The sequence below is a fragment of the Brienomyrus brachyistius genome, chromosome 20 (assembly GCF_023856365.1).
Source record: "Brienomyrus brachyistius isolate T26 chromosome 20, BBRACH_0.4, whole genome shotgun sequence".
Taxonomy (NCBI): domain Eukaryota; kingdom Metazoa; phylum Chordata; class Actinopteri; order Osteoglossiformes; family Mormyridae; genus Brienomyrus; species Brienomyrus brachyistius.
Genome location: NC_064552.1, coordinates 66,117 through 93,855, shown reverse-complemented (window position 1 = coordinate 93,855; position 27,739 = coordinate 66,117). Strand labels below are relative to the sequence as shown.

Genomic DNA, 27,739 nt, shown 5'->3' with positions numbered 1-27,739 from the left:
GTGGATGCATCTCTACTCAGTGGTATGTTTAACCTCTGTGGATGCATCTCTACTCGGTGGGTATGTTTAACCTCTGTGGATGCATCTCTACTCGGTGGGTATGTTTAATCTCTGTGGATGCATCTCTACTCAGTGGTATGTTTAACCTCTGTGGATGCATCTCTGCTCGGTGGGTATGTCTACTCTCTGTGGATGCATCTCTGCTCGGTGGGTATGTCTACTGTCTGTGGATACATCTCTACTCGGTGGATATGTTTAATCTCTGTGGATGCATCTCTACTTGGTGGGTATGTCTACTCTCTGTGGGTTCCTCTCTATTCAGTGGGTGTGTCTACTCACTGTGGATGCATCTCCACTCGGTGGGTGTGTCTACTCTCTGTGGGTTCCTCTCTACTCGGTGGGTGTGTCTACTCTCTGTGGGTGCCTCTCTACTCGGTGGGTGTGTCTACTCTCTGTGGGTTCCACTCTATTCGGTGGGTGTGTCTACTCACTGTGGATGCATCTCCACTCGGTGGGTGTGTCTACTCTCTGTGGGTTCCTCTCTATTCGGTGGGTGTGTCTACTCACTGTGGGTGCCTCTCTACTCGGTGGGTGTGTCTACTCACTGTGGATGCATCTCCACTCGGTGGGTGTGTCTACTCACTGTGGATGCATCTCCACTCGGTGGGTGTGTCTACTCACTGTGGGTGCCTCTCTACTCGGTGGGTGTGTCTACTCTCTGTGGGTGCCTCTCTACTCGGTGGGTGTGTCTACTCACTGTGGGTGCCTCTCTACTCGGTGGATTTGTCTCTGCTTTGCAGGTGTCTTGTATCTGTGGATATCACACAATTGAGCTGACTGACCACAAGTAAGGGCTGTTTTTTTTACATACTTTACTAACATGCTCCTGCATCGTCGCATGTGCAGTGTGCATACACAGGTATGCACAGCAGCACACAAACATGCAAAGGATAAAAAAGGTTACAATGTGAAAGATCATTGTGTACATCAAAATATTTTAAGAAATCTATGTCATAATAGTTAGTTACAATATTCATCAGCTAATTGCTGTAATGATGGACGAAATTTGCTAATTATTACAGTGGGACCCCGTGTTTAAGAATTCCAGAAATAGTTTGTAAGTTGTAAACCATGCGCCAAGAGTACTATAAACTGGTAAGCACTCACAAAAGGATGAGATATTTTAAAACTACTTTTTTCTCATTATACTGTAGGTTATGTACAGGTACATTTTCATTGTAAAATCTGTAAGAAAAGTTTTCAAAATTCTTTATTTGTCACATACACTGTTATAAAAGTATAACATTAGTGAAATGTACGCTGACTCGGCCCTGAGACTGTGCAATGAAGATGAACAAGTTTGAGTTAAAGATAAATATTATAGGGCTAATATTGAGGCAGTAAAGATACAGGGGAAATATATGTATATCTAGGAAAATATATATATCTGTGTGTGTTTGTGCGTGTGCGCGCGCATGTGTGTGTGTGTGTGTGTGTGTGTGTGTATAAACACAAAATGAACAGGATAAAACACGAAGAGCACATACTAAACACATCTAAGCACATTTATCAAAACGGTAATTTGTAATATAAGAAAATAAATGTATCCAAACAATGTGTAAAGTTACAAAAAAACCAATGACACCTTTTTCATAAACCCAGACACTGCGCCAACACTAGACTATGCCATGCGCTCCATTGTTATTTTTATTATTACTCCGTATTCGTTACTAAATAAATTTTGTTCGTAAATCACAAACTTTTAGGTTGTAACATTTGTAGAACTATTGCATAACTTTTTGGTGAGCAATGGCTACCAAAATGATATAAAGTTCAGTGTATTACCTGATATTTTCACTAAAAAGCACTATGACCAGCAAACGATGCTATGGCAGCACATGTGAGGCTGAGACTGAAGCGTTGTTTCCACCGAGAGACGTGCCGCGTGACTCATTATCTTAGCTTGACATTCACGGTTTGACTTCTGAGATTCAGATTGAGTTCTAGGTATTTTTTTTTTCGAACTGGTTGGTGTGACTTTTAAGGAGTTCGAGTACTGAGGTATCACTGTATGTGTATATATATATATCCATTCAATACATCCGGAATAGTAGACATTGTTCTACTTTGTCCATTCAGGGGTATAAAAAGCATATTTTCCATTGATGTGTCTTCCTTGATACATGATATTTTCCATTGCTATATTTTTTTCTTGAGAATTAGGCTAAAAGTGATATACCCTTTCATTTAAGAGATTACAGTACTGTATAATGATGTATAATGTACTATTTTGTATTATTTGACTGTTTGTAAATTTGGTAATGTCTATCTGTGCATAGGTTGACTGTATCCTAAAAGAACTTTTGCCATGCAGCTAAGATCATTAAAATAGGTAGCCCAAATATGTAAAGTTCTAAAAGCATTTTTCACATTTTTTTCCTTTTAGGAAAAGGGAAACATTGGTGTGATCTTCAATGTTGGCACTGATGACATCTCCATCAAAGAAACAAGCAAATTTGTGAACGACGGGAAGTACCACATCGTGCGCTTCACCAGGAGTGGCGGCAATGCTACCTTGCAGCTAGATGAGCTGCCTGTGATGGAGCATTACCCCACAGGTGAGTCTCCACCCAGACAAGTACTACATGAATGAATGTCGAGGAAATGTGCTACCTATCTGCAGAGAAGTGCTTCTGTAAAGTGTGAAAACGTTCACACAGGTGAACAGCTTACTTGTCTATTTAAAGGGCTTAAAGGCTTTGACAAAATCTTTGACTCACTTGAAAGTAATTACTGTTTTGAGACAGAGATGTTTTGTGGCAGAGCTAAGAGTTTTTGTGCAAACAATACAGAAGTATATTTTGTGCTTCTCTCTGACACTTACCATCAACTCTCATAATAAAATTAATTCATAGAATTGACTAACTCAACTAAAATACAAATTTGATCAAGATGAAAATAAAATGTTTTCATAAACATGCATTTATTTGTGCCTTTCCTGAGTCTCTGTATATGGGGGTACATTATTTTGAAAACAAATTTGTAAATAAAATGTCCCCTAAAGTAGAAGATCAAAGTATGATTATGCTAGGAAAAATTGGACAGGTTGAAGAAATATTTTTATTTTTGGCTGTAGTAATTCTGAAAGGAAAAATACTCTCAACTTTGAATTCCATCTTTCCATCTTCCTCTAGCTAGTAAAAGTTCTTAATCAAGCTGGAGCCTCTCCTGAGAATGGGGCAGGGAACAGCCAGGACAGGATGCTGGGAATGGGGCAGGGTACACCCAGGACAGGATGCTGGGAATGGGGCAGGGAACACCCAGGACAGGATGCTGGGAATGGGGCAGGGAACACCCAGGACAGGATGCTGGGAATGGGGCAGGGAACAGCCAGGACAGGATGCTGGGAATGAGGCAGGGAACAGCCAGGACAGGATGCTGGGAATGGGGCAGGGAACAGCCAGGGTAGGATGCTGGGAATGGGGCAGGGAACACCCAGGACAGGATGCTGGGAATGGGGCAGGGAACAGCCAGGGTAGGATGCTGGGAATGGGGCAGGGAACGGCCAGGGTAGGATGCTGGGAATGAGGCAGGGTACACCCAGGACAGGATGCTGGGAATGGGACAGGGAACGGCCAGGGTAGGATGCTGGGAATGAGGCAGGGAACGGCCAGGGTAGGATGCTGGGAATGAGGCAGGGTACACCCAGGACAGGATGCTGGGAATGATGCAGGGAACACCCAGGACAGGATGCTGGGAATGGGGCAGGGAACGGCCAGGACAGGATGCTGAGAATGGGGCAGGGAACGGCCAGGACAGGATGCTGGGAATGGGGCAGGGAACACCCAGGACAGGATGCTGGGAATGGGGCAGGGTACACCCAGGACAGGATGCTGGGAATGAGGCAGGGTACACCCAGGACAGGATGCTGGGAATGGGACAGGGAACGGCCAGGACAGGATGCTGGGAATGATGCAGGGAACACCCAGGACAGGATGCTGGGAATGGGGCAGGGAACGGCCAGGACAGGATGCTGAGAATGGGGCAGGGAACAGCCAGGACAGGATGCTGGGAATGGGGCAGGGAACACCCAGGACAGGATGCTGGGGATGGGGCAGGGAACACCCAGGACAGGATGCTGGGAATGGGGCAGGGAACAGCCAGGACAGGATGCTGGGAATGGGGCAGGGAACACCCAGGACAGGATGCTGGGAATGGGGCAGGGAACAGCCAGGGTAGGATGCTGGGAATGAGGCAGGGTACACCCAGGACAGGATGCCCATTCATTAATAATTATATTGCAATTATAACACATGATTTACATGACAATATATAGAGAACTCACCAAATACTGACTGCGGGGAGAAACAATAGAATAAAGCTGGAGTGCAAATTATCTAAGGTGCATGTGAACTGTCACATGGACAAGTTATGAATTCTGCCGCCTCCATGGCCTTTTAGACCATCTAGTCGAACCTAAATAAGCCTACATGACAATTCAGACAACTGAATTATACCCACATAATTCTGTGCATGGCTTCATATCAACCTGACTCACAGACATATATCAGTACTTCAGTAACGGAGGAAAAGCATTCCACACACACACACACACACCGCTGTTGTTCTGATTCCAAATCCAAGGAATAACACCCACAGTGCTGTTTACATAAGCAGACATAACATTGAAACAGAGACTAGAACAGCTTGTGTGTGCAGGGAACATTTTAGTCAGAAAGGATAGATCTGTGTAAAATATATGTGTAAAAATATAAAATATAAGTGCAGCTTCAGCTGTTATCATTCAGGGTAATTTTGTTCAAAGATAAACTCAGATCTTCCAGGCAAGTTACTTCTTCCTCATTAGTCTACATTAGTCTTTGGAATCAGATTGTTTTAAAACCCTGTTGTTTGTTTTTCTTTACTGTTTATATTTGGCGTCACCCATGTAATTTATGGAATCAAGGTTATTTCCTTTCTCGCCTCTTTCTCTTTCCCTGTATTTACATGTAGATGTTCAACAGAGTCAGTGCTGCAATTCTAATCTGAAACTGATTATTATGAAGCCCCTGAAGGGACCTGTACAAACAAATAAAATGCTCTTACTTTCACCTGTGCACGAGATACTTTGTGCGCACGACTGACTTTCGTCTGCACACGGATATAGCAAGAGCATTTTACTTGTTTGCACAGGTCCCTTCAGGGGCTTCGTAAGAATCAGTTTCAGATTAGAATTACGTTTTTCACAAATACATGTTTAAATTGAATTTTCTTTGTTTCAGTTTTTGTCAAAGCCAAAGGAGCCTCTTTAATTCTTAGTTTAGCTCTCAGTGTTTTCTGTCTAAGTTACTCTTTCAACCAGCTAACAAGTTGAATCTCCCTTTTTCTCATAACGATGAATGGCCTGTGAGAATGTCTGTGAATGGAAACGTGCTTTCCCCATTATAAACAAAAAAGGGTGGAATGCATTTTGAGATACAATAAATATCAAGAGCGATTTACACAAAATAGAATAAAGTTTTTTCCAAAAAAAAACTTAAAAAGGTACCTTGAAGGCGCTTCTTTGAAGGTGGTTTTTGTTTTTTTTTATACCTCAAGTTTATTAACATAGATATTGGTTTAACTTACTAATATTTTATTAATATAGGATTAATTTTGTTAATAAAATAATTAAAAATAGGTGTTTGAGTGAAAAGTTTGATAAGAGAAATGTTGTAGATGGAATTTTTTAAATTTTCAAAACAGAAAACAACATGTGGTAATTGTATAGTTTAAGGATTAAGTATTATGACTTAACATTTGATCTTACATATTTTAACCAATGAAATGTCTCTTTAAACTTTAAAGGCAACATTGATAACGAACGCCTGGCGATTGCTAGACAGCGAATCCCATATCGACTCGGTCGAGTAGTTGATGAATGGCTACTCGACAAAGGTAAAAACGCATTAAAATTTTAAATAAAATTAATTTGAACATAAAAGAGTCAAAGTTTGCATCATCGATAAACCTCCAAAATAAATTATGAGTAAAATTAGACAATAAAAATGGAAATCAAAATGTAGTTTGAAATACTGGCACTTTGTTGTAACATTGTGCTAAATTGTAATGATGCACTGTATGTTAAATATGATTCCATATAAAGTTCAGGTTAAAGGGACTGTAAGTAAATGCAAACCTAAGTAAAGCAAGTACAACTATACATAAGTGTGCAGACACACACACACACACACGTGTGTGTGTGTGTATGCACATATGTGCATTCTTTTCTTAATTTTTTTTAATCCTGTTAAACACAATTTGACATACAGCTTTTATGCATTTATGTGCTGTTTTTGTGTTTATTATTTATTATGAATTGTGGGAAAACCACACATTTGAAAATTTGTAACAGTCACATATAGAATGGAAAATATGTACGGTATTGACTAAAGAAACAAAGTCCCTTTAACACCAATTTAAATACATTATGGAAATTACTGACAATTAAGAGGACAGTTAAGACATATTTGAGTACATACACATTAATATTATTAGTGCATGTCTCTCTGTGTGTGCTAAAGTAATCTTTGAACTGGAATTACCAGTGTTTCATGATGAAGGTGATTGTTCATGAGCAGCATCATCACTCAGCTATTTTGTTCTATGTCACCATGACTCCATTTCATTCATCACCATAGAAACACAGGACTTGTGTTTTGTGATGTCACAGTGATGTGTGATGTCACCAGTTTGCTGTCATTATTTTACACAGACAGTTTGTTGTAGTTTATGAAATTTACACGTTATTTTACTTTGATATATTTTTATATATACACAGTCTGGAGGAAGTTATAGTCATCAACACAGACCACCAAAAGCCTTAGCTGATTAGTTTTATGGTGTGAAATCTTTATTAATATTCATTTTAAACTGAAACAAATTCTACTGCAAGCCAGTGAAATAATTTCAGAAAGGTGGAACTGCATTCAAATAAAAGCATGCTTATACTACCGTTCAAAAAGGTTTCAATAATTGAGTTAATAAATGTAACCCTATTTTGTTTTTGGTGTATCTAAATGTACACATACTCTCGAAGGCATCACAGAGGTGAAGCCCATATTTGCATAATGTGAAGCTTTAGCTTATCCCTTATTTATTAGCCAGCATTTCACAGGCATCTCATCATTAATAAGGTGATAAATGACTGTTGTCAACAGCAATGGTTACTTTATCATTCCCATTATACGAATAACAAAAATCCTCTACTGCCATGATTATGTTTTTTTCCAGATCCATCATTTAAAACTGAAATTCATACCTCCTACCTCTATGTGGCGATATATTGCAGGGCGACAGCTCACCATCTTTAACAGTCAGAGCACCATAAAAGTGGGAGGCCTGGACCGTGACCGCCCATTCCAGGGCCAACTTTCAGGCATGTACTACAATGGCCTCAAGGTGTTCAGCATGGCAGCTGAGGGAGACTCCAACATCAGGGTTCAGGGCAGTGTACGGCTCGTGGGAGACTCACCGGCCTCCAACACACCCCAGTCCAGCGCTGCAGGAAACCGCTCAGACAGCCACCCCTCACTCACCGGGATGAGCACAACGACCGCCACCAACCGGAGGAACCAGCCCGCCCCGCGAGACCCCCAGCAGGTCAGATTGGCTTTCCTTACAGTCCGCATGCCTCTGACCTTCTCTTGACTATCAAAGACCCCCAGTAGGTCAGATTTGCCTTCCTTACGGTCCGCATGCCTCTGACCTTCTCTTGACCATCAGAGATCCCCAGCAGATCAGGTTGGCTTCCCTTACAGTCCGCATGCCTCTGACCTTTTGTTGACCATCAGAGACCCCCAGCAGATCAGGTTGGATTTCCTTACAGTCCGCATGCCTCTGACCTTCTCTTGATCTTCAGAGACCCCCAGTAGGTCAGATTTGCCTTCCTTATGGTCCGCATGCCTCTGACCTTCTTTTGACTATCGGAGACTCCCAGCAGATCAGGTTGGCTTTCCTTACAGTCCACATCCCTCTGACCTTGACTATCAGAGACCCCCAGTAGGTCAGATTTGCCTTCCTTACAGGCTGCATACCTCTGACCTTCTCATGACTCTGAGCTTTGACTCGTATCTGAATCAGTGACATTGTTAGCATGGCGAGAGCCCGCTACCTGCTTTTTACATTGCCTCAACCTGTCTTATGTTGTTACCCTTATAATATATCAGTGTGTAAGTGCAGGCTTGTCATCTGTGGATATTGAGAACTTCTAAATAAATCCTCTAATTTTAAGTTTTTTAGATAACATGTGTTCATGAAGGTCTCTTCCAGATATCCCAGTTTCCACCCTCAGTCCAAAAACATTTGTTTAGGTTAATCATTTAAAGTGTAGCATTGTGAGAATGTGTGACTTGCTGTAGTCCAGCATTCCTTCCAAAGTCCCCATCCGTATGCCCTGTGCTTCCTGAAATGGGCAGGAGACCTGCCATGACCCGGAATTGAATAAGCAGATGAAAGATGGATGGATGGATGGATGGATGGATGGATGGATGGATGGATGGATGGATATTACATAAGAACAACTAATGTTCTTGTGCGGAAAACTGGTCGTCCTTATCGGCAATCATGGCAGTGGAGTAATTCTTGTAGTTATTGATTACATTGCTAATTGTGTCTCAGGAATTCTTGCCCACTCATTAATCCAGAAGTGCTTCGATTCTGTGGAATTTGAGGATTTATGAGCATTAACTACTCATTTAACATCTTAACACAAAGTAAGTCTGGACTATACTTACTATGGGACCTTTTACAGAATAAAAGATATGGAAAGGAATAGATCAATAGGATAGAGTCCATGATATATACTGTAAATGCACTTAGGTGAACTGGGCCCGTATTATTTGATCATGTGTGTCCTGTGATGGCCCAGTGCTGTCTGGGATAGATTCTGACACGAAATGATGCTTTATTTGCACAAGTGGAAGTACATTGGAATGCTTCTTTTTGCAAATCCTATCCTATTCTCCTTTGAGAGATATACACACATGTATACAGTTTAGAGTGAAACTCGCACTCCAAATCTGGCTCAAGGGCCAAAGAGAAATGTGACTGTTCTGCTGAGGATGAGATTTGAACTGGTGACCTTCTAATCACAGGCACAAAAACCTAAGCCACTTCCCCCCATAGAACTTTTTTCATGAGTATGGATGGATGGATGGATGGATGGATGGATGGAAGGAAGAATAGAAGGAAGTTGGATGTACTTTTACAAACAAATTATTGTGAAGAATTCAGAGACAAGTATGAATAGTCCCCAGTAATGATATCAGTCTATGCTAATTTTACGTCTGCAGTTTTGTATATGTTTGTCATCATAAATACTTATTTCTTACTGGTTTCCTCATGAAAAAGCTCTAAAATCGTGAGTGTTGATTTCCTTTTGTTTGTACATCTCACCCATTTAATTGTCTCTTATGACCATGTGCTAGACATCGATGCGAGACAGAAAAGGATTTTACTTGTCACTGTCTGTGTAAATGTCACACTCTGTGCGATCTCCAGCATGAGCATTTTATATATATTTTGCATGAACTCTGGACATACTAAGCATTGTACATTTATTTTGAGTGTCTCATAAAGAGCTTGCAGTATATGGTCTGGGTTAAGCTTGTAAGAGTCTTAGGTAGTGTTGGGCGGTACACAGTTTCATACCAAAAACCATTTCTTATTGTTGTCATGTACCGCGAAAGATCAGAAACGGAAGATACAGCTGACACTGGAGTTGAAAATAATGAGACACTGGGGTTGTTAAGATTCTCAGATACTAATCGATATTCAAAATTTGTATCTGATTAGATACTCATTTTCACTATTAGTGATACTAACAGTGCAGTTTTTGCCACACTTCACATAGCACCACTACAGCACAGGCGCGCGTGCACCCACACACACACACACACACACACATACTCATGCAGCCCCTCCACTCCTCTCAAAAGCCGCTGAACGCATTTGTGCTGGTTAACACACACATACCGAGTTACTCAAACATGGCATGTGCTGCAGTTGAAGGCACTTCGCAAGCTGCTTTAGTAAAAAAAACAACGCAAAAGTGCTGTTTGGAAGTATTTTGCAGACGAGCATGGAAAGGCTAAGGATGTCGATAAACCTCTATGCAAACAGTGCTACAAAGTCAAGTAGTACGTCAAACCTCGCGAAGCATCTTAAAGACCGACATCCTAGCCGTTATGAGAAATTTCACAAAGTGAGTAAAGCTCGCGTTCCAGCAACACTAAACCATTAAACACTTATCAAAAATGTTAGTTTGGCCGGCGCACACCTTAACATTAGCTATATATCTATAGGCAGTTAGCCGACAAACACGTTAGCCGTATGTTATCATTAAGGTAGCGGATAAGCGTAATGGCTAATGATAAAATAATATAGTTAATGTGGGAACAATGCAAAAACGTAACACAAAAAAATCCTGTAAAATGTGGTAAACGCCCAGTCATATTTCTTTTTTAAAATCCACTATATACCGTGAAACCAATATAACTTTAAAAAATACCACAATATAAATTTTTGGTCATACTGCCCAGCTCTAGTCTTAGGCTATTTAAAATACTTTTCCATTTGAGTCCATAAAGTAACTTGGAGAAACCGGTTGCTTTTCAAGCTACTCTTAAACGTAGTTAAGCTACAGCTAAACTACTCTTTTAATAGGATACATAACTACACTACAAGCTCCAAAGAAAATGTAGTTGAGTACAGTACATTGAAGCTACTCTTTTAATAAGGTACATAACTACAGTAGGGGGCGCATGGTGGTGCAGTGGTTAGCACTGTTGCCTCACACCTCTGGGACCCGGGTTCGAGACTCCGCCTGGGTCACATGTATGCGGAGTTTGCATGTTCTCCCCATGTCGTCGTGGGGTTTCCTCCGGGTACTCCGGTTTCCCCTCACAGTCCAAAAACATGCTGAGGCTAATTGGAGTTGCTAAATTGCCCGTAGGTGTGAATGGTGTGTGAGTGTGCCCTGCGATGGGCTGGCCCCCCATCACGGGTTGTTCCCTGCCTCGTGCCCATTGCTTCCGGGATAGGCTCCAGACCCCCCGTGACCCAGTAGGATAAGCGGTTTGGAAAATGGATGGATGGGTAATTACAGTACAAGCTCAGAGGAAATGTGGCTGATTACAAGGAAGCTACTCTTTTAATAAGGTGCATAAGTACACTACAGGCTCCAGAGAAAATGTAGCTGAGTACACTAAAGCTACTCCAAGTGGCAATACTAAGTATTTGTGTTGTACGCTACTCTTAAAAAAAACTGAATACAAAACTGTGGTACACAATGTTAAAAGTAATATGAAAATCTATATTTTTTATGAAAGGTATTCCATAACAATCACAATATGATTTCAAAAAGGTTTACTTTATTTGTAAACCAAGAGTAGATCTGCACAGGCTCCAGTGTGCAGAAGAATTGTTACGGCAAAATAAAAAAATGACAGATAGAGATCTGTGCAAAAACAAAAATGCTCCCATGCAATTTGATGAAACAAAAAGATCTCAGATTGGTTTCCTATCAAAAAATGTCTTTTTCCAACTCTGTAGTAGCCACACCCACAGTATTGAAGCATGAATTCCTGAAAGTGAAACAAAGACATCAATCAAGTCAGCATTTTCTGCATTTAGGTCAGCTAATTAAATAACGTCCAACAATAGGCCAACAGATAGCTGCTGTTAACATTAACTAAAGTTGTAACAGTCCGCATATTTGTCATGTACCATTTGGTGCATCATTTTCAGTTTAGTACACACAATGTAGTGAAAGAATATATTTATTCCACATGTAAGTTTTAGGTGGAAGTTTCAAAGTCATAAGTGTAACCATGGATTCGTACATCTAGCTCTGCTTCTCCAAGTCCAATTTCAGACATTCAGCTGCCTGGTGCGTGATGTGATGCATTTGCACAATTGACATCGAGGGTGCTGTAGCCATCCACACGTCCTGTGAATTCAACATCAATCAGAAATGATAGACTTGGAAATGGAAAGTACCAGTCTTTGCAAAGAAAAAAAACTGTAATATTTTGCTACATAACACGACTACTTGCGAAAAAAGTAGTTAGTTAATGGAAATATCCAAAATATCAGCAAGACTAAGAAGATGGTCATCATGAAGCGAAGGCTCTTCTAAGCGAGTGCCATTTTCCATTCCATTTTACTGGGGATGCTGTGGACGGTGTCCAGAACTTCAATATCCGGGGAGCCACCATCACTGACGGCATCACTACAGCTCACCAGCAATAATGTTCATACTATATACACTCTATGGTGGTATTATCTTGTGTTATATGTTATTTATTATATATTGTTAGCTGGTGAACTTATTGTGTATTTTGTTATATATTTATTGTCTTGTTCTTACGTAAAAGTACTGTTTGCAAGAAGCAGACACAGTAAAGTACCTTGAACCTTGAAATATTCCCCATATTGCCATGGCAACTTGGCACTCATGTTCTTTAGACTAAAGATGGTATTTCCGTAGAGCTCTGTTGTGGGAGGTGAGGAGGGTCCTAAATGCCTGGCCTGGGTTTATGACTGGGGCGCAAAAGCAAGGAGACACAGCGACACAGATGCTAATTACTGAGATTACTCAGCTGCCAGGGCAGACATAACAGTCTGGGATCCATGATATTTTTTATTTTACTTTTCTTTTGCACCATGTTCACCAAAGGTGATCTGTAAGAGATTCTGTGACTGTTTAATTTACTTTGTTCGTGTACTAAGTAGCCTTGAGGGTGTCATTGTTACACACTGGTCCTAGTGTGTTTGCACATTTTGGCTGTTTATTCCTTTTCCCCATCCTCAGGTATAATTGGCTGGCCCTGTGATTTGGGCGCCGGATCGTTGGTTGGCCAGGATTCCATACATTGGCTACCTCTCTCCCACAGTCAGATACATAATGAGCCCCCCATCACTGGGCTGGCAGTGTGAGCTTAGTGGCTTGCTATTGGATGCCATGGGTCACATGATCTGAGCAGAGTTGCTGGGAGTGTGCAGCTCTGGCTCTCTCTCTCCTCGCCGCACAGAGGCACTGATAGGCTCTGCTGATACGCAGACCGTTTATCCTCCTCATGTCCCTGCCCAGAGTGGAGCGTCCCCAGCAGCGCTAGCCGCTACTGAGGATGGAGTGAATGTGCCCGTAGCCCAGGGAGCCAGCGGCCCAGCAGCAGTGCGTCACAGAGCAGCGTGTGTAAGACACGGCTGGTAGCCCAGCGCCATGGATGCCAGGTGGCACTGCCTCTCCTCGCAGGTAGCCTGCCTCCCGTGCTCCTTTTGAACCGCAGAGTCTTCGTGCTTCGTGCTGGGAGGGCGTTGGGGAGGTGGGGGTTGGGGGTGTACTGTAGCTGTATCAGCGGCTCGTGTGAGTACATAGAGGGTCTGTGCATGCCTCAGTGTGTAAGGTGGGTTAGTGTGAGTAGGTAGACGGTCTGTGTATGCCTTCATGTGTGTGTGTGTGTGTGGGGGGGGGGGGGTTCGTGTGAGTAGATAGAAAGTCTGTGCATGCCTCCACGTTTAGGAGGGGTCGGGAGTAGGGGTTCTGTAAGTAGATAGATCTGTGCATGCCTCCATGTGTGTGTGTGTGGGGGGGGTTCGTGTGAGTAGATAGAAGATCTGTGCATGCCTCCCTTTCGGGGGGGGGGGGTTCTGTAAGTAGATAGAAGGTCTGTGCATGTCTCCATGTGTGGGGGGGGGGGGTTCGTGTGAGTAGATAGAAGGTCTGTGCATGCCTCCCTTTCGGGGGGGGGGGTTCTGTAAGTAGATAGAAGGTCTGTGCATGTCTCCATGTGTGGGGGGGGGGGTTCGTGTGAGTAGATAGAAGGTCTGTGCATGCCTCCCTTTCGGGGGGGGGGGTTCTGTAAGTAGATAGAAGGTCTGTGCATGTCTCCATGTGTGGGGGGGGGGGTTCGTGTGAGTAGATAGAAGGTCTGTGCATGCCTCCGTGTGTGTGGGGGGGGGGGAGGTTCGTGTGAGTAGATAGAAGATCTGTGCATGCCTCCCTTTCGGGGGGGGGGGGTTCTGTAAGTAGATAGAAGGTCTGTGCATGCCTCCCTTTCGGGGGGGGGGGGGGGGGGGTTCTGTAAGTAGATAGAAGGTCTGTGCATGCCTCCCTTTCGGGGGGGGGGGGGGGGGGTTCTGTAAGTAGATAGAAGGTCTGTGCATGCCTCCGTGTGTGTGGGGGGGGGGGGAGGTTCGTGTGAGTAGATAGAAGATCTGTGCATGCCTCCCTTTCGGGGGGGGGGGGGGGGGTTCTGTAAGTAGATAGAAGGTCTGTGCATGCCTCCATGTGTGGGGGGGGGGGGTTCGTGTGAGTAGATAGAAGGTCTGTGCATGCCTCCATGTGTGGGGGGGGGGGTTCGTGTGAGTAGATAGGTCTGTGCATGCCTCCCTTTCGGGGGGGGGGGGGGTTCTGTAAGTAGATAGAAGGTCTGTGCATGCCTCCCTTTCGGGGTGCGGGGGTGTTGTGTGAATGGAATAGATAGTGCATCCCTCCAGCACTAGATTAATACGGAAAGGAGGGGTTGGATGCAGTTCAGATCATCTGTACAAGTCCAGCTTCTTTGTTTCTCATCACATCGTCATGGGCGGCAGCTGCTGAATGTTGGGTTACTGTAAAGGCAAGATGGTCAAGTAAGACCTTTTATGGCATTTCTGTGGTTTGCTGTGTTTTACTGGGTTACATGTACTGGGCACTCATTCTGTCCCTGGGAAAATACAGGTGACTGACTGGTTAATTAAAATACCAGGAATGTTAATAATTTTATGAGGATATCTGGTTATATAAAGCAACTGAAAAGCAAAGCCCATGTTACGCTTCTTTCCTAATCATAAAAATAATGATAATTCAATTTCCTGGGCCGAATTTATTGACTCTTAGTGAAGTTTTAATCAGATTCCCCTGGACTGAAAGTGTGGCTTTGGTGCAAATGAAGCTGTAATTTGTTAGCTTGGCGTTGGGGACACTGGCTCCCAGTGGAACCCAGTGCAGTGCTTTTTATTCCACAGCAGCAGTGTTGGCCATTCTGGTGATCAGCAGATTGCACTAATGAATATCATGCTACCTTAAAGTGATTCTCTGTCCTCGGTGTATGTGTGATCCAGACTGCTGGTAATTTTATGAAGGTCCATCACCTGAGGCAGATAGACCGTATGACTGATAAACTGACTGGTGCAAGACTTTTCATGTTTGAATCATATATGTATCCATGGAATGGGACTTTTCATGTTTGCATCATATATGTATCCATGGAATGGGACTTTTCATGTTTGAATCATATATGTATCCATGGAATGGGACTTTTCATGTTTGAATCATATATGTATCCATGGAATGGGACTTTTCATGTTTGCATCATATATGTATCCATGGAATGGGACTTTTCATGTTTGAATCATATCTGTATCCATGGAATGGGACTTTTCATGTTTGAATCATATATGTATCCATGGAATGGGACTTTTCATGTTTGCATCATATATGTATCCATGGAATGGGACTTTTCATGTTTGCATCATATATGTATCCATGGAATGGGACTTTTCATGTTTGAATCATATATGTATCCATGGAATGGGACTTTTCATGTTTGAATCATATATGTATCCATGGAATGGGACTTTTCATGTTTGAATCATATCTATATCCATGGAATGGGACTTTTCATGTTTGAATCATATCTGTATCCATGGAATGGGACTTTTCATGTTTGAATCATATCTGTATCCATGGAATGGGACTTTTCATGTTTGAATCATATCTGTATCCATGGAATGGGACTTTTCATGTTTGAATCATATCTATATCCATGGAATGGGACTTTTCATGTTTGAATCATATCTGTATCCATGGAATGGAACTTCCAAACGGTTATCTGCTGCCTCAGGCCCAGAATTTCCCCTTAGAACTCAACTGAGGGTAGAGTGTCCACACATGTGTTTCCTGCTAACTTCTAGGGTCTTTGTGATCTTGTGTTGGATTAGTGGTTATGCAAGATGGATGGATGGATGGTCAGATTGAAGTTTTCTTTAGTTATGAAAATAAGCAGAGTACAGGAATGTATATCTATACAGCTGGATACCTTACTGGTGTAATGCTTTGATTGAGGAACTTCAGAAACTTGCATTAGTTTCACTTCTTCACCTGCTGATATCAGTTCTGATCACACCAGTATAAAGCAGATCGACAATGAAGTGCAATGTGCACTCAGTGACAAAATAAATTAAGCACCCAGAAGTAATGGTCTGATCTGGATGTGATTTGGTACCGGTGCAGCCCAGTGATGGGTATGTAAATGATTCAGTTTGCAAGGTGCTGGCACGTCTAGTCACCAGACACAGAGGATTAGGCAGGGCACTTTGACCAGTCTGTTCTGCCTCTATTTTTGTATTGTATTTCATACACAACTCATCATTGTACAAGAGTGTAACTGCACCAAAGACCCTTCATGAATATTCACAGTACAATGACTATATGGTGAAATAAAACTTGTATCTTTGATTTGATATTCCTGCTCAGATGCTTGGTTCACTGTTGCAGCCTGAAACATGTTATAGATTGCATTTCTCTTAATTTTTAATAACCTGTATCCTGATCACCATGGCAATAATAAGGCAGCATGTCAAAGTGAAGATGATGAAACCTTTAATATAAGTGCCTCACAGCCTAGTTGTTCAGTTATTCAAATCTCACTTTGACTATTTCTGGAGATGATTAACAGCAATTTAGCCAAATTTCAGCAGCTACTGCCTTGATAAAGAGGAGAAAAAGGCAAGTGTGAAATAATTTAATTATGAAGAATGTAACCCATGATCAAATGTTACTGGACCATTAGATACAGATTAGATGAAATGCAAAAAGATGCATCAGGGTATGTTGACCGATCAGCCATAACATGAACACCAACTGTATAATATTGTCACGCACCAAAACAGGTCTAACCCACCGAGTCAGGGACTCAACTAGACCTCTGAAGGTGTCCCATGGTATCTGGCACCAATATGTGAGCAGCAGATCATTTAAATCCTGTGTGATGATCTGTCTTCATCAGCCCGATTGTGTTCCTGTTTCCTTTTCTCTGACTCCCATTATCCTCACCTACTTTCTGTTTTGTATGATTCCTAGTGATCAGTGTTTTGTCAGTGACCCATACCTGCTTCTAGTTTAACCTCATTGTCTTCCCATGCTAAATAAGTAAAACAAATTTTTTTTTGTGTAGCGCGTTATCACGACATTACATTGTCTCAAACTCTTTACAGCATCCCCACCGAAAGCCCCCAGTGAGTAACCCATAGGCGACAGTGCCAAGGAAAAACTCCCTAGATGGAAGAAACCTTGGGAGGGACCAGACTCAAAGGGGGAGCCCATCCTCCAGGGGCCGGCAGGGATAGTCAAATAGGAGAGATGGTTAAGTGCCAAGTCACACTGTCCAAATCATAAGATTTGAGACACAACCGGGGAGCAGGGAGGTGATGACAAGCCGGTGCCGACTCTCCTTCCAATCGCTTAGCTCCTAATCTTCCCACTATCTCAGTTAGTCCTTTTCCCTCCTGCCTTGTCCACTCCGGCCTCCCGTATTCACTCCTCGTGGTCCTTTGGTTCATGCTTCTGTTTGAGTGTTTGCTCCTGTAATAAAGTCCCTGTCATTTCATAAATGCTGCGCCAGAACATGCATGACATCCTATAAGTTGTGAGGTGGGGCCTCAAAGGATCAGATTTGTTTGTCCAACAGATTCTGCAGATGCTCGATCGGATTGAGATCTGGGGAATTTAAGGCCAAGTCAACTCTTTTTCATGCTCCTCAAACCATTCCTGAACAATTTTTGCAGTGTGACGGTGCACTATCCTGCTGAAGGAGGCCACTGCCATTGAGAAATACCATTGCCTTGAATGGGTGTGCTTGGTCTACAGCAATGTTTAAGTAATAGGTACATGTCAAAACATCCACATGAATGCCAGTACCTAAGGATGCCCAAATCATCACACTGTCTCTGCCAACTTGCCATCTTCCCATAGTGCATCATGGTGCCATCTCTACTCCTGGTAAACAGCACACATGCTGTCCATACGATGTACCAGAAAATGTGACTCATCAGACAAGGCTACTCGCGTTGCTCCATGGTCGAGTCTGACGTCCATTATAGGCTTTTGGTGGTGGGCAGGGATCAGCATGGGCACTTTGACCAGTCTGTGACTACATAGCCCCATACACAGTGAGCTGCACTGTATGCTCTGATCATCATAGTCAATAGTCATTTTTTTCAGCAGTTTGTGCTACAGTAGCTCTCCTATGGGCTCTGACCAGACAGGCTACTGTTTGTTCCCCATGCACGTCAGTGAGCTTTGGGTACCCATGACCCTGTTGCCGGTTTGCCAGTTGGCCTTCTTTGGACCAGTTTTGGAAGTTACTGACCAGTGCATACAAGGAAAGCCCCAGAAGACCTGCTGTTTTGGAGATGCTCTGACCCAGTTATCTAGGCATCACAATTTGGCCCTTGTCGGAGTTGCTCGTATCCTTACGCTAGCCCATTTTTCTTGCTTACAACACATAAAATTCAAAAACTGACCATTCCCTTGCCTAATATATACAGTAATGGCACCCTTAACAGGTAAGGTAGATATTACCAGTAATGGCACCCTTAACAGGTAAGGTAGATTGAAGATATTCAGTGATATTTGCTTCACCTGTAAGTCATTTAAAGTTATGGATGATCATGTGTGTGTACCTCAGGCCTGTAACTGTAAAGTGTTTGGGGGGTCTGGTGACTCTACCCTACATTGAGTTGGTAGATTTCACCAATCAATGGGGTCTTGTTTCATAGATTTTGCTGACCAGCTGAAGTAGATTGTGAGGGGGGTTCAAACTAGTAATTTTATTAGCTGACTATGTGCCAAGTTACATCTTGTAGCAGCAGGCTTCCCGCTGAATATCAGCCAGCAGCTGAGCATAAACAAGGGGAGGCACCGTACTCATGGGTCACTACGGACATGTAGAATCTTAACAACTGTGTCTGAACCCAGCAGGTCCAATTAGAGATGCAGAGTGGCTGAGCACTAGAAGAGTTCTCAGGCAGCTTCAGGCATGATGCACACCTCCACCACTCACCTCCCCATTGGTGGCCCTTCCATCCACCCTCCCCCAGTCACTGTGCTCCATAAATTAAACAGTCAGCTTCTACCCACCAGCACTAAGTGATGATGAAAGGGAGGAAGCTGGCTTCGTTCCCAGTATAAACATGTAAATCATTAACCATTCTGCTATCACTGAGCTTCCTTCAATAAAACATTTATATACTGACTAGCATACATGACGTAGTTGAAAAAGCATTTTTGATTCAAGACCTTTTTGGATCAGAGTCAGTTTGGAACTCAGTATGCATAATGTAGCTGCTGCAAGCTCAACATTTATACACTGAAAAGCCTGAACCACATGAACACACACGTAATACGGACAAAGAGGAGTGTGTATAGTGGCTCATTTGCTGTATCACTATCTTCCTGTAACCTACTGGGAATAATTACAAAATAAATAGTTTTTTTTCTTTCTTAAAGAATGCTTCTTAAGGTTGGGTTTCTTTCCCGTATTCACCTTATTGGAGTATTAGGATCCATATGGGTTTGAATTGCTATCAGAAACCTGTAAGTGGGTAATCCCGACAGGCCGATGCCTAGCTTATCACCACAGCCCGAATGTTCATCGCAATAAAAGTCGTCAAGGCAGCATAGCTTTTTAATGGAGCCGTTTGCAATTTGGAATCAAACTCAGAACTGGAACACGGGCAGCTGCATTCCACTGCATTCCGTCCCAGGTGTTCTGAGGAGGCTTTGCGGAAAGCTTGAATTATTCACCCGCAGTGGCCTACTTGCAGAGGCTTGGATCAAATACTCAGAAGCTTGACAAGCTTATTCCGAGGCTTTTACAGATATGGCAGGGTGATAACGTGGCTGAACAGAGAGAAAGCCGGGAATGAGGCTTAGTATGTTCCTGAATAGTGTAAGATCCTGGTTACCATAAGGTAACCTCAGAAACTGGCCTTAGCTCACGTTTCGTGGCACTTTTTTGTACAATGTTCCTAAAACAGAGGTGGCCAGTGTCTCTCCTGGCCTGCATTTGTGTAATTCTCTTCATCTTCCTCCATCGTTCTCTTCTCACAGTTCTACACTTTCTATCATGATTCTTCTGTTCTCTCTCACTTTTCTTTACTTTTACTTGATCACATATCTTGGAAGGTGTGAGATGATGTGTGGGAGGTGCTGGGGACAGTGTGTGGTGTCATGATTAAGGTTGATTTGTGGGCTAATGGGTGGAGCTGCAGCGAAAAGGCAGGCCGAACAGCATCCAGGGTCTCTGGCATTTTATATCTGATGGCCTTTGTAACAAAATGACTGTATCAGCTTTTTTCATAGAGGAAGTTGTCTGCGAAGGGCTGCCACCCGTAGCGGCGCCCAGGGAGCTGGGGGTTAAGGGCCTTGCTCAAGGACCCACAGGCTGAGGCTGGGTTTGAACCTGCAACCTTCTGATGACAGGAACACAGGCTTAGCCCACAGAGCCACACAAATCTGTTTGAGGATTGAGGAAGGTGTGTTATAAGAGCGATTTCTCACTTCAGATTCACTTTTGAAACACTGATGCCTATGGAAATGATAGATCAGATTAACTGTTTTACTCAAAATAGAGTTTCGGGAACTGATGTGAGCCATAACTTGTAGCTGTGGCATGTAATCCAGATGGTCGGACCTTCGGCACGCAGCCAAGGATATCACACACATGCTGCCCATAATGGCCAGTTTACAGCACTTTGACCATGCGGAATGTTGTATTCCAAAAATGTGTCCTGTCAAATTTGATGTATTTCTACGTGCATCTATGTAGATTGACTTCACCAATAATAACAGCTGACATATTTTAAACATTTGGCAATATTGTTGTTACGGCATGGCATGGCAAAGAAGAGGAAAGAGGGATGATGCACGCAGTGGCTCACAAAAAAACAGGATTTATTAACCAAAACAGAACACAAAGGGGAAAACCTGAAAATAAAGTGCCCAGGTGGGATCAAGAACAAAACAGGGAAAATAAGAAATAACTAAAAGAATCACAAAGTAATACACTATGGAAATGAGCAAAAACTGTGAACAAGACTGGGAAACAACCACAGCTACAAGCACACAGTAACAACTACAATGACTGAGTGAGAAAATCAACAAAGGCAGGCACTTAAATACACAGATAATTAGGACTAACAAGGGGCAGGAGTGGGCTATAAGGAACTAAGGACAGGTGAGGTCAATTATTTGATACAGCAGGTAAAAACAGCAAGGGCAATTAAACCAAGAAAAACTGAACATAATGCAACCAGGGAGCAGGAAGCAAACACAAGGGACAGTAAATGGAATACATACCCATAATAAACCAATAGAACAAAACAAATGTTAGACACGGGGAAAAAAACTAGTTGTGGCTGGTCTCTGATCGGCCTTGAGCCCACAACAGAATGATGACTGACGGCTCAGTCCATTAAGCTACACAAGGGCCCGGGGAGTAGAGAAATACATTAGGAACTGCGGGGCTACGACATAGAGGAAGGAACAGGATAGCCAGCGGCACTTGCTGGCCAAATGGGGACAAGACACGTAGGACAGGGTCAGATGGGCACTGATCTTGACCATTGTATATGCAATTAATATATATTACATGTTAAACTAGCAATCTGAGTGAGCTGTTTGGTATGAGTCCTATTTAAGGGACCCTAGTTATACTCGTATTGTATTTGCCAGTCATCAAAATGTCTGTTTAAAAATGCCTGATTTGGGTTTCAGTTCTGATGCTGGTCTTCCTCTGTTATTATACTATTGTATTTCTCTTCTTGTGATGTCTAGGCTGCAGTAGTGGGTCTGTGCAACATGTCTTGTTATGGGTCTTCGGCTCACAGCTGTGTTTATTCTCCATTCCTGCCCTTATCTTCCTACAGCCAACAGATGATCTGCTGGTGGCCTCAGCTGAATGTCCCAGTGATGATGAGGACATTGACCCTTGTGAGCCAAGTTCAGGTGGGTTAGATTAGTCACAATACATGTAGTATATCCATCAGTCGCAATCATAATACAAAGGGCACCTTTAGTTTAAAATGTATTTTTAAAAAGGATCCGAACTGCGAACATAATCTCTATGCTAAGGCAAGCCCTTTAAATTAGCACATAACAGTATGTGTGCTCTGAAAAAGGGACTTTATGGTCCTATAGTAGACCAGTATAGTGTGACAGGAATTAAAATGCTTGAACTTTTCAGCCAGTGAGCCCACCAGTCACTCTCTTCCTTTACCAGTTCAGAGGTTGAAATCAACTAATGCAGTCAGCAGTGGGGTGCCCTGTTCAGGAATCAGTGTCTTTGGCTAGGGCTTAGATGGTGCTCTTTCTTTTACTGCCATCAGATAGAGTCTGAATGGAACCAGCTGGGGTAATTAGTGCCCTTCAGGTGGGTGGAATTATGGGCTTGACTGGTTCCAGCCCGTTTTATCACATAGATGCACAAGCATTGGCAGGTAGCTGCTACCTAGTCTGCTGAAGATGTGCAGCCCTTGTCAATCAGCCAGAGCAGTAATTGACTGCAGGTTCTACATGATAACATAAGTCAGGGTCAGGTATAGGGATCAGGGACGGATTATGGGTTGTGTGGGCCCCTGGGCAAAACGTTCGCGAGGGCCCCCCCCCCCCCCCCCCCCACCACCACCACCAACAGCACCACCACCACCACAACCACCACAATTCAAGGGCCCTTGGCAGCCAAACGCCCTCCCTATAGGGTCAGGGGCCCTTGTAGGCAGAGGATCAAAGAATGTAGGTCCTCTAAAATAGACAAACGAAAATACATTGTTGATAAGCGTTGCAAATTGTTTTGGGCTAGGGGCCCCACGGGCCCCCTGCACCCCAAGGGCCCCTGGGCAGCGGCCCCGCTGGCCCGGTCCGTAATCCGTCCCTGATAGGGATGTACCGTCTTACGTTCTTATACTACTGTACTACCAAGCTGTGTCTTGTGTGCCTGCAGTATTATCGTAGACCTGAAACCATTTGTAGAATTCTGTTTGGTAAATTAAGAATAATAAGACAAAAAGTGTCCAGTAGATGTGCTGTTGTTATTTTGTGCAAGTAACAGATGTTGTATATTAGGATATATAATTGTGAAATGCTATGTAATTAAATTAGAGATCTATTATTATTTTGCAGCATATAATGCTAGTAAACCTCGTCCCTATAGCTTCCGGGGGATGGGATCCGGACCCCCGAGACCCAGTAGGATAAGCGGTTTGGAAAATGGATGGATGGATAACCTTATTTTATATACCAATTCTATAATACAAAAGTTTGTTTTAAGATTTATTGTCTTATGCACAGCATATTATATTTTGACTGATTAGAGTTATTAATTTAATGGCTAAAATAGCCCTTAGACTTCATTCATTTTAAATTACAGATAGCTATATGGTTTTTTTAAATCCATCTGTGATGTCCTCATTTACAGCAAACCCCACTGTTCCGGGAGCAAAGGGATACCCAGGCCCCTCTGAAGTGATCCGGGAGTCCAGCAGCACCACAGGCATGGTGGTGGGCATCGTGGCTGCTGCCGCGCTCTGCATTCTCATCCTGCTCTACGCCATGTATAAATACCGCAACCGCGACGAGGGCTCCTACCATGTGGATGAGAGCCGCAACTACATCAGCAACTCTGCAACGCAGCCCAATGGTGCCGTGATCAAGGAGAAACCACCGGGTGGCATCAAGATCTCCAGTAAGAACAAGAAGAACAAGGACAAGGAGTACTATGTCTGAGGCTTCCCTGCCTCAGCACCAAGAGGAGAGGCCGTCTTCTGTACAGTAATAAAACTCAAGATTACGCTTTATTTTCTTTTCAACTTGGTTTACTGTAAAAAAGAACTAATATGTTATACAGAAGCACATCTATCCAAAAAAGAACAGCACATCAAAAAGAAAAAAACTACTTTTCAACTTGAAAGAAACCACGGCAAATGAGCCGTTTGCCATTCTTGTTGCTGGATAACCAGCTAATCTGGGAGGGGGGGGTGGGTGAAGGGACCAAATGCCAGTGTTTTCAATAATGTTTCTTCTGTTTGTGTTACTGGGATATTTTATATATATATATATATATATATATATATATATAACTAATCAATGTGTGATTATTGTGGGTTTCTTGGGCAACTGTGCACAACTACTGGTTTGGGGGAACAAAACAGAAGTATGTGGAATCAACCCTTTTGTTTGTCTCTAGTAGAAGAGGCAAATGAAAAGGACAAGAGTATGCCAACCAGCTAATTTGTCAAAACAGTTACTAAATAGACTTGTTTTAAAAAGAGAGCAAATAATGTTGTCTAGAAAAAAAAGTATGGAAGCCTTAATTTGAATCCTAATGTGAAGTTTAAGGATTATATTTCTTTTGACAGGGATGAGGGGAAAACTCCTTGCACGCAAAGTATATTATATTATATATGTTTCTATCCAGTAAAACACATTTCTGTGTGCTATCTGGATTGTGGCTGGTGGTGTTTTATAGCCTGTTGTATAGATGATGCTACGGTATAACTGCTCTTCACAAATTTTTATTAAAAGAGAAGAATTGTCAAAATGATAAAAAAAATTAAATGTTAACTCATGGTATTGACACAAGTTTGGTTTTTGATGATAGCATTTATTTTCAAATATTCAGTTACGTATCATTTTATGCGTTTATAAATATGTTTTTTCAAGCTGTTAATTATTGGTTAATTATTTCTGCCCATGTCTAAATATTTTGCCTCATTCACCTGTTGATAAAATTAACTGAGCATCTGGGAATCAACAAAAGTATATTATGTTCATCACCCCAAGGACACCAAATAGTTTTGGTGACAGGAAGTCAGGTGATTTGTCACTTTGATTTATCATTGGCTCTTACACATAGAAAGTCACATGAGGTATCAGGTTCCCAATGATATTTTTTCACACATAGGTGAGATGTCAGTTACCCAATGACATGTTCTCACTCATAGGAGGTCAGGTAACATATGTTACCCCGTCACATGCAGTGAGAGTCAAGTATGAATGAGGCTGTTTTTGAATGACAATTGTGCTGTAATTAACTTATCCCAGAGCACAGAAATTTTGTCCCTATGAGTAGAGGATACAGCCCACGTGTGTCGTTCTTTGCTGTCATGTATTCAATATAAACCATATACATGAAGAGAATAAAATTCTCCATAAAAGGATGGTAATTTTACATTTTCTTTTAAATTTTATTTCTAATGTACATTTTTTGTACAAAGCAAAGTATTTTGCTTTGTTTTTTGTTACAATTCTTTAACAACCTCAAAGCAAAAATCTTTAAAAGAGTTTTGAGAAATTTAAATAAATGAAATATTGCTAAAGTGAATGTCAGTCTACAGGGTGAAATTATTGGAATACATTTTTTGGATTTTATTATAGGAGATTTTGTTTATTATAAATTGTACATTTTATGCTGCCACCACAGCTCAGATTCCCTTTAAGTGGGAACATGGTGCAGCAGAAGACGCCTCCATCTTCGTCCCCACCTTCAGCATGGTACAGCAGAAGACCCCACTTTTAACCCCACTTTCAGCATGGTACAGCAGAAGACCCCACTTTTAACCCCACCTTCAGCATAGTACAGCAGAAGAAGACCCCACTTTTAACCCCACCTTCAGCATGGTACAGCAGAAGAAGCCTCCATCTTTGACCCCACCTTCAGCATGGTACAGCAGAAGCAGCCTCCATCTTTGACCCCACCCTCAGCATGGTACAGCAGAAGAAGACTCCACCTTTGATTCCACCTTCAGCATGGTACAGCGGTAGAAGCCTCCATCTTTGTCCCCATCTTCAGCATAGTACAGCAGAAGAAGACCCCACTTTTAACCCCACCTTCAGCATGGTACAGCAGAAGAAGACCCCACTTTTAACCCCACCTTCAGCATGGTACAGCAGAAGAAGACCCCACCTTCAGCACGGTAGAACAGATGACTACAGCTTTGAGCCCACCTTCAACATGGTACAGCATAAGAAGCCTCCATCTTTGACCCCACCTTCAACATGGTACAGCAGAAGACGACTCCAGCTTTGACCCTACTTTTAGCATGGTGCAGCAGCAGAAGCCTCCACCTTTGACCCCACCCTCAGCATGGTACAGCAGATGACTATAGCTTTGACCACACCTTCTGCACAGTATATTAGAAACCTTCATTTTTTACCCCATCTCCAACATGGTGCAGCAGAAGAAGCCTCCATATTTGACCCCACCTTCAACATGGTGCAGCAGAAGATGACTCCTGCTTTGACCCCACTTTTAGCATGGTGCAGCAGCAGAAGACCCCACCTTCAGCATGGTAGAGCAGATGACTACAGCTTTGACCCCTCCTTCAACATGGTACAGCCTAAGAAGCCTCCATCTTTGACCCCACCTACAAAATGGTAAAGCAGAAGATGACCCCAGCTTTGACCCCACCTTCAGCATGGTATAGCAGAAACCTCCATCTTTGATCCCACCTCCAACATGGTACAGCAGAAGATGACTCCTGCTTTGACCCCACTTTTAGCATGGTGCAGCAGCAGAAGACCCCACCTTCAGCATGGTAGAGCAGATGACTACAGCTTTGACCCCTCCTTCAACATGGTACAGCCTAAGAAGCCTCCATCTTTGACCCCACCTACAAAATGTTAAAGCAGAAGATGACCCCAGCTTTGACCCCACTTTTAGCATGGTGCAGCAGCAGAAGACCCCACCTTTGATCCCACCTTCAGCATGGTACTGCAGAAGAAGTCTCCATCTTTTTGACCCCACCTTCAACATGGTACAGCATACGAAGCCTCCAGCTTTAACCCCACCTTCAGCATGGTACAGCAGAAGAAGCCTCCAGCTATTTGACCCCACCTTCAACATGGTATATCAGAAACCTCCATTTTTTACCCCACCTTCAACATGGTACAGCATAAGAAGCATCCAGCTTTGACTCCACCTTCAGCACGGTATATCAGAAACCTCCATTTTTTACCCCACCTTCAACATGGTACAGCAGAAGATGGTAAATGGATTGCATTTATATAGCGCTTTTCTACTCCTACGAGCACTCAGACTGCTTTACATTTCATGCCTCACATTCACCCATCCACACACTCATTCAGACACCGGTGGCGGAGGCTGCCATGGAAGGTGCCAACCTGCTCACCGGGAGCAATTTGGGGTTCAGTGTCTTGCTCAAGGACACTTTGATGGGGTCAGGAGGAACCAGGGCTCGAACCTGCAACCCTCCAGTTGCCGAACGAAAGCACTACCTCCTGTGCCACCATCTTCCCCACGATGACTTCAGCTTTGACCCCACCTTCAGCATGGTATAGAAGAAACCTCCATCTTTGACCCCACCTCCAATATGGTGCAGCAGAAGATGACTCCAGCTTTGACCCCACCTTCAATATGGTACGGCAGCAGAAGCCTCCACCTTTGACTCCACCTTTGGCATGTTACAGCTGAAGAAGCCTCCATCTTTGACCCCATGTTCAGCACGGTACAGCATAAGAAGCCTCCTGCTTTGACCCCACCTCCAAAGTAATGCAGTAGAAGAAGACCCCACCTTTGACCCCACCTTTAGCATGGTTCAGCAGAAGATGACTCCAGCTTTGACCCCATCTTCAGCA

General features: G+C 42.9%; 1 protein-coding gene across 24 annotated transcripts in view; it reads left to right on the top strand.

Annotated features, from left to right (window-relative positions):
- LOC125715787 (neurexin-1a-like) overlaps positions 1-24,139 on the top strand; it is a 98,686-nt gene extending 74,547 nt beyond the window's left edge. For 15 of the 24 annotated variants that reach the window (XM_048987707.1, XM_048987732.1, XM_048987722.1 and 12 more), the window contains 5 exons: positions 2,447-2,618; positions 5,848-5,937; positions 7,331-7,641; positions 22,015-22,093; positions 23,562-24,139. In XM_048987707.1, coding sequence (XP_048843664.1) covers positions 2,447-2,618; positions 5,848-5,937; positions 7,331-7,641; positions 22,015-22,093; positions 23,562-23,869 — 960 coding nt within the window. In that variant the 3' untranslated portion in view covers positions 23,870-24,139. Of the gene's footprint in view, positions 1-2,446; positions 2,619-5,847; positions 5,938-7,330; positions 7,642-12,806; positions 13,298-22,014; positions 22,094-23,561 lie in introns of those variants that run through there. The other 9 variants (XM_048987728.1, XM_048987734.1, XM_048987727.1 and 6 more) reach the window with 3 other exon arrangements.
- Positions 24,140-27,739: the final 3,600 nt, after the last annotated feature.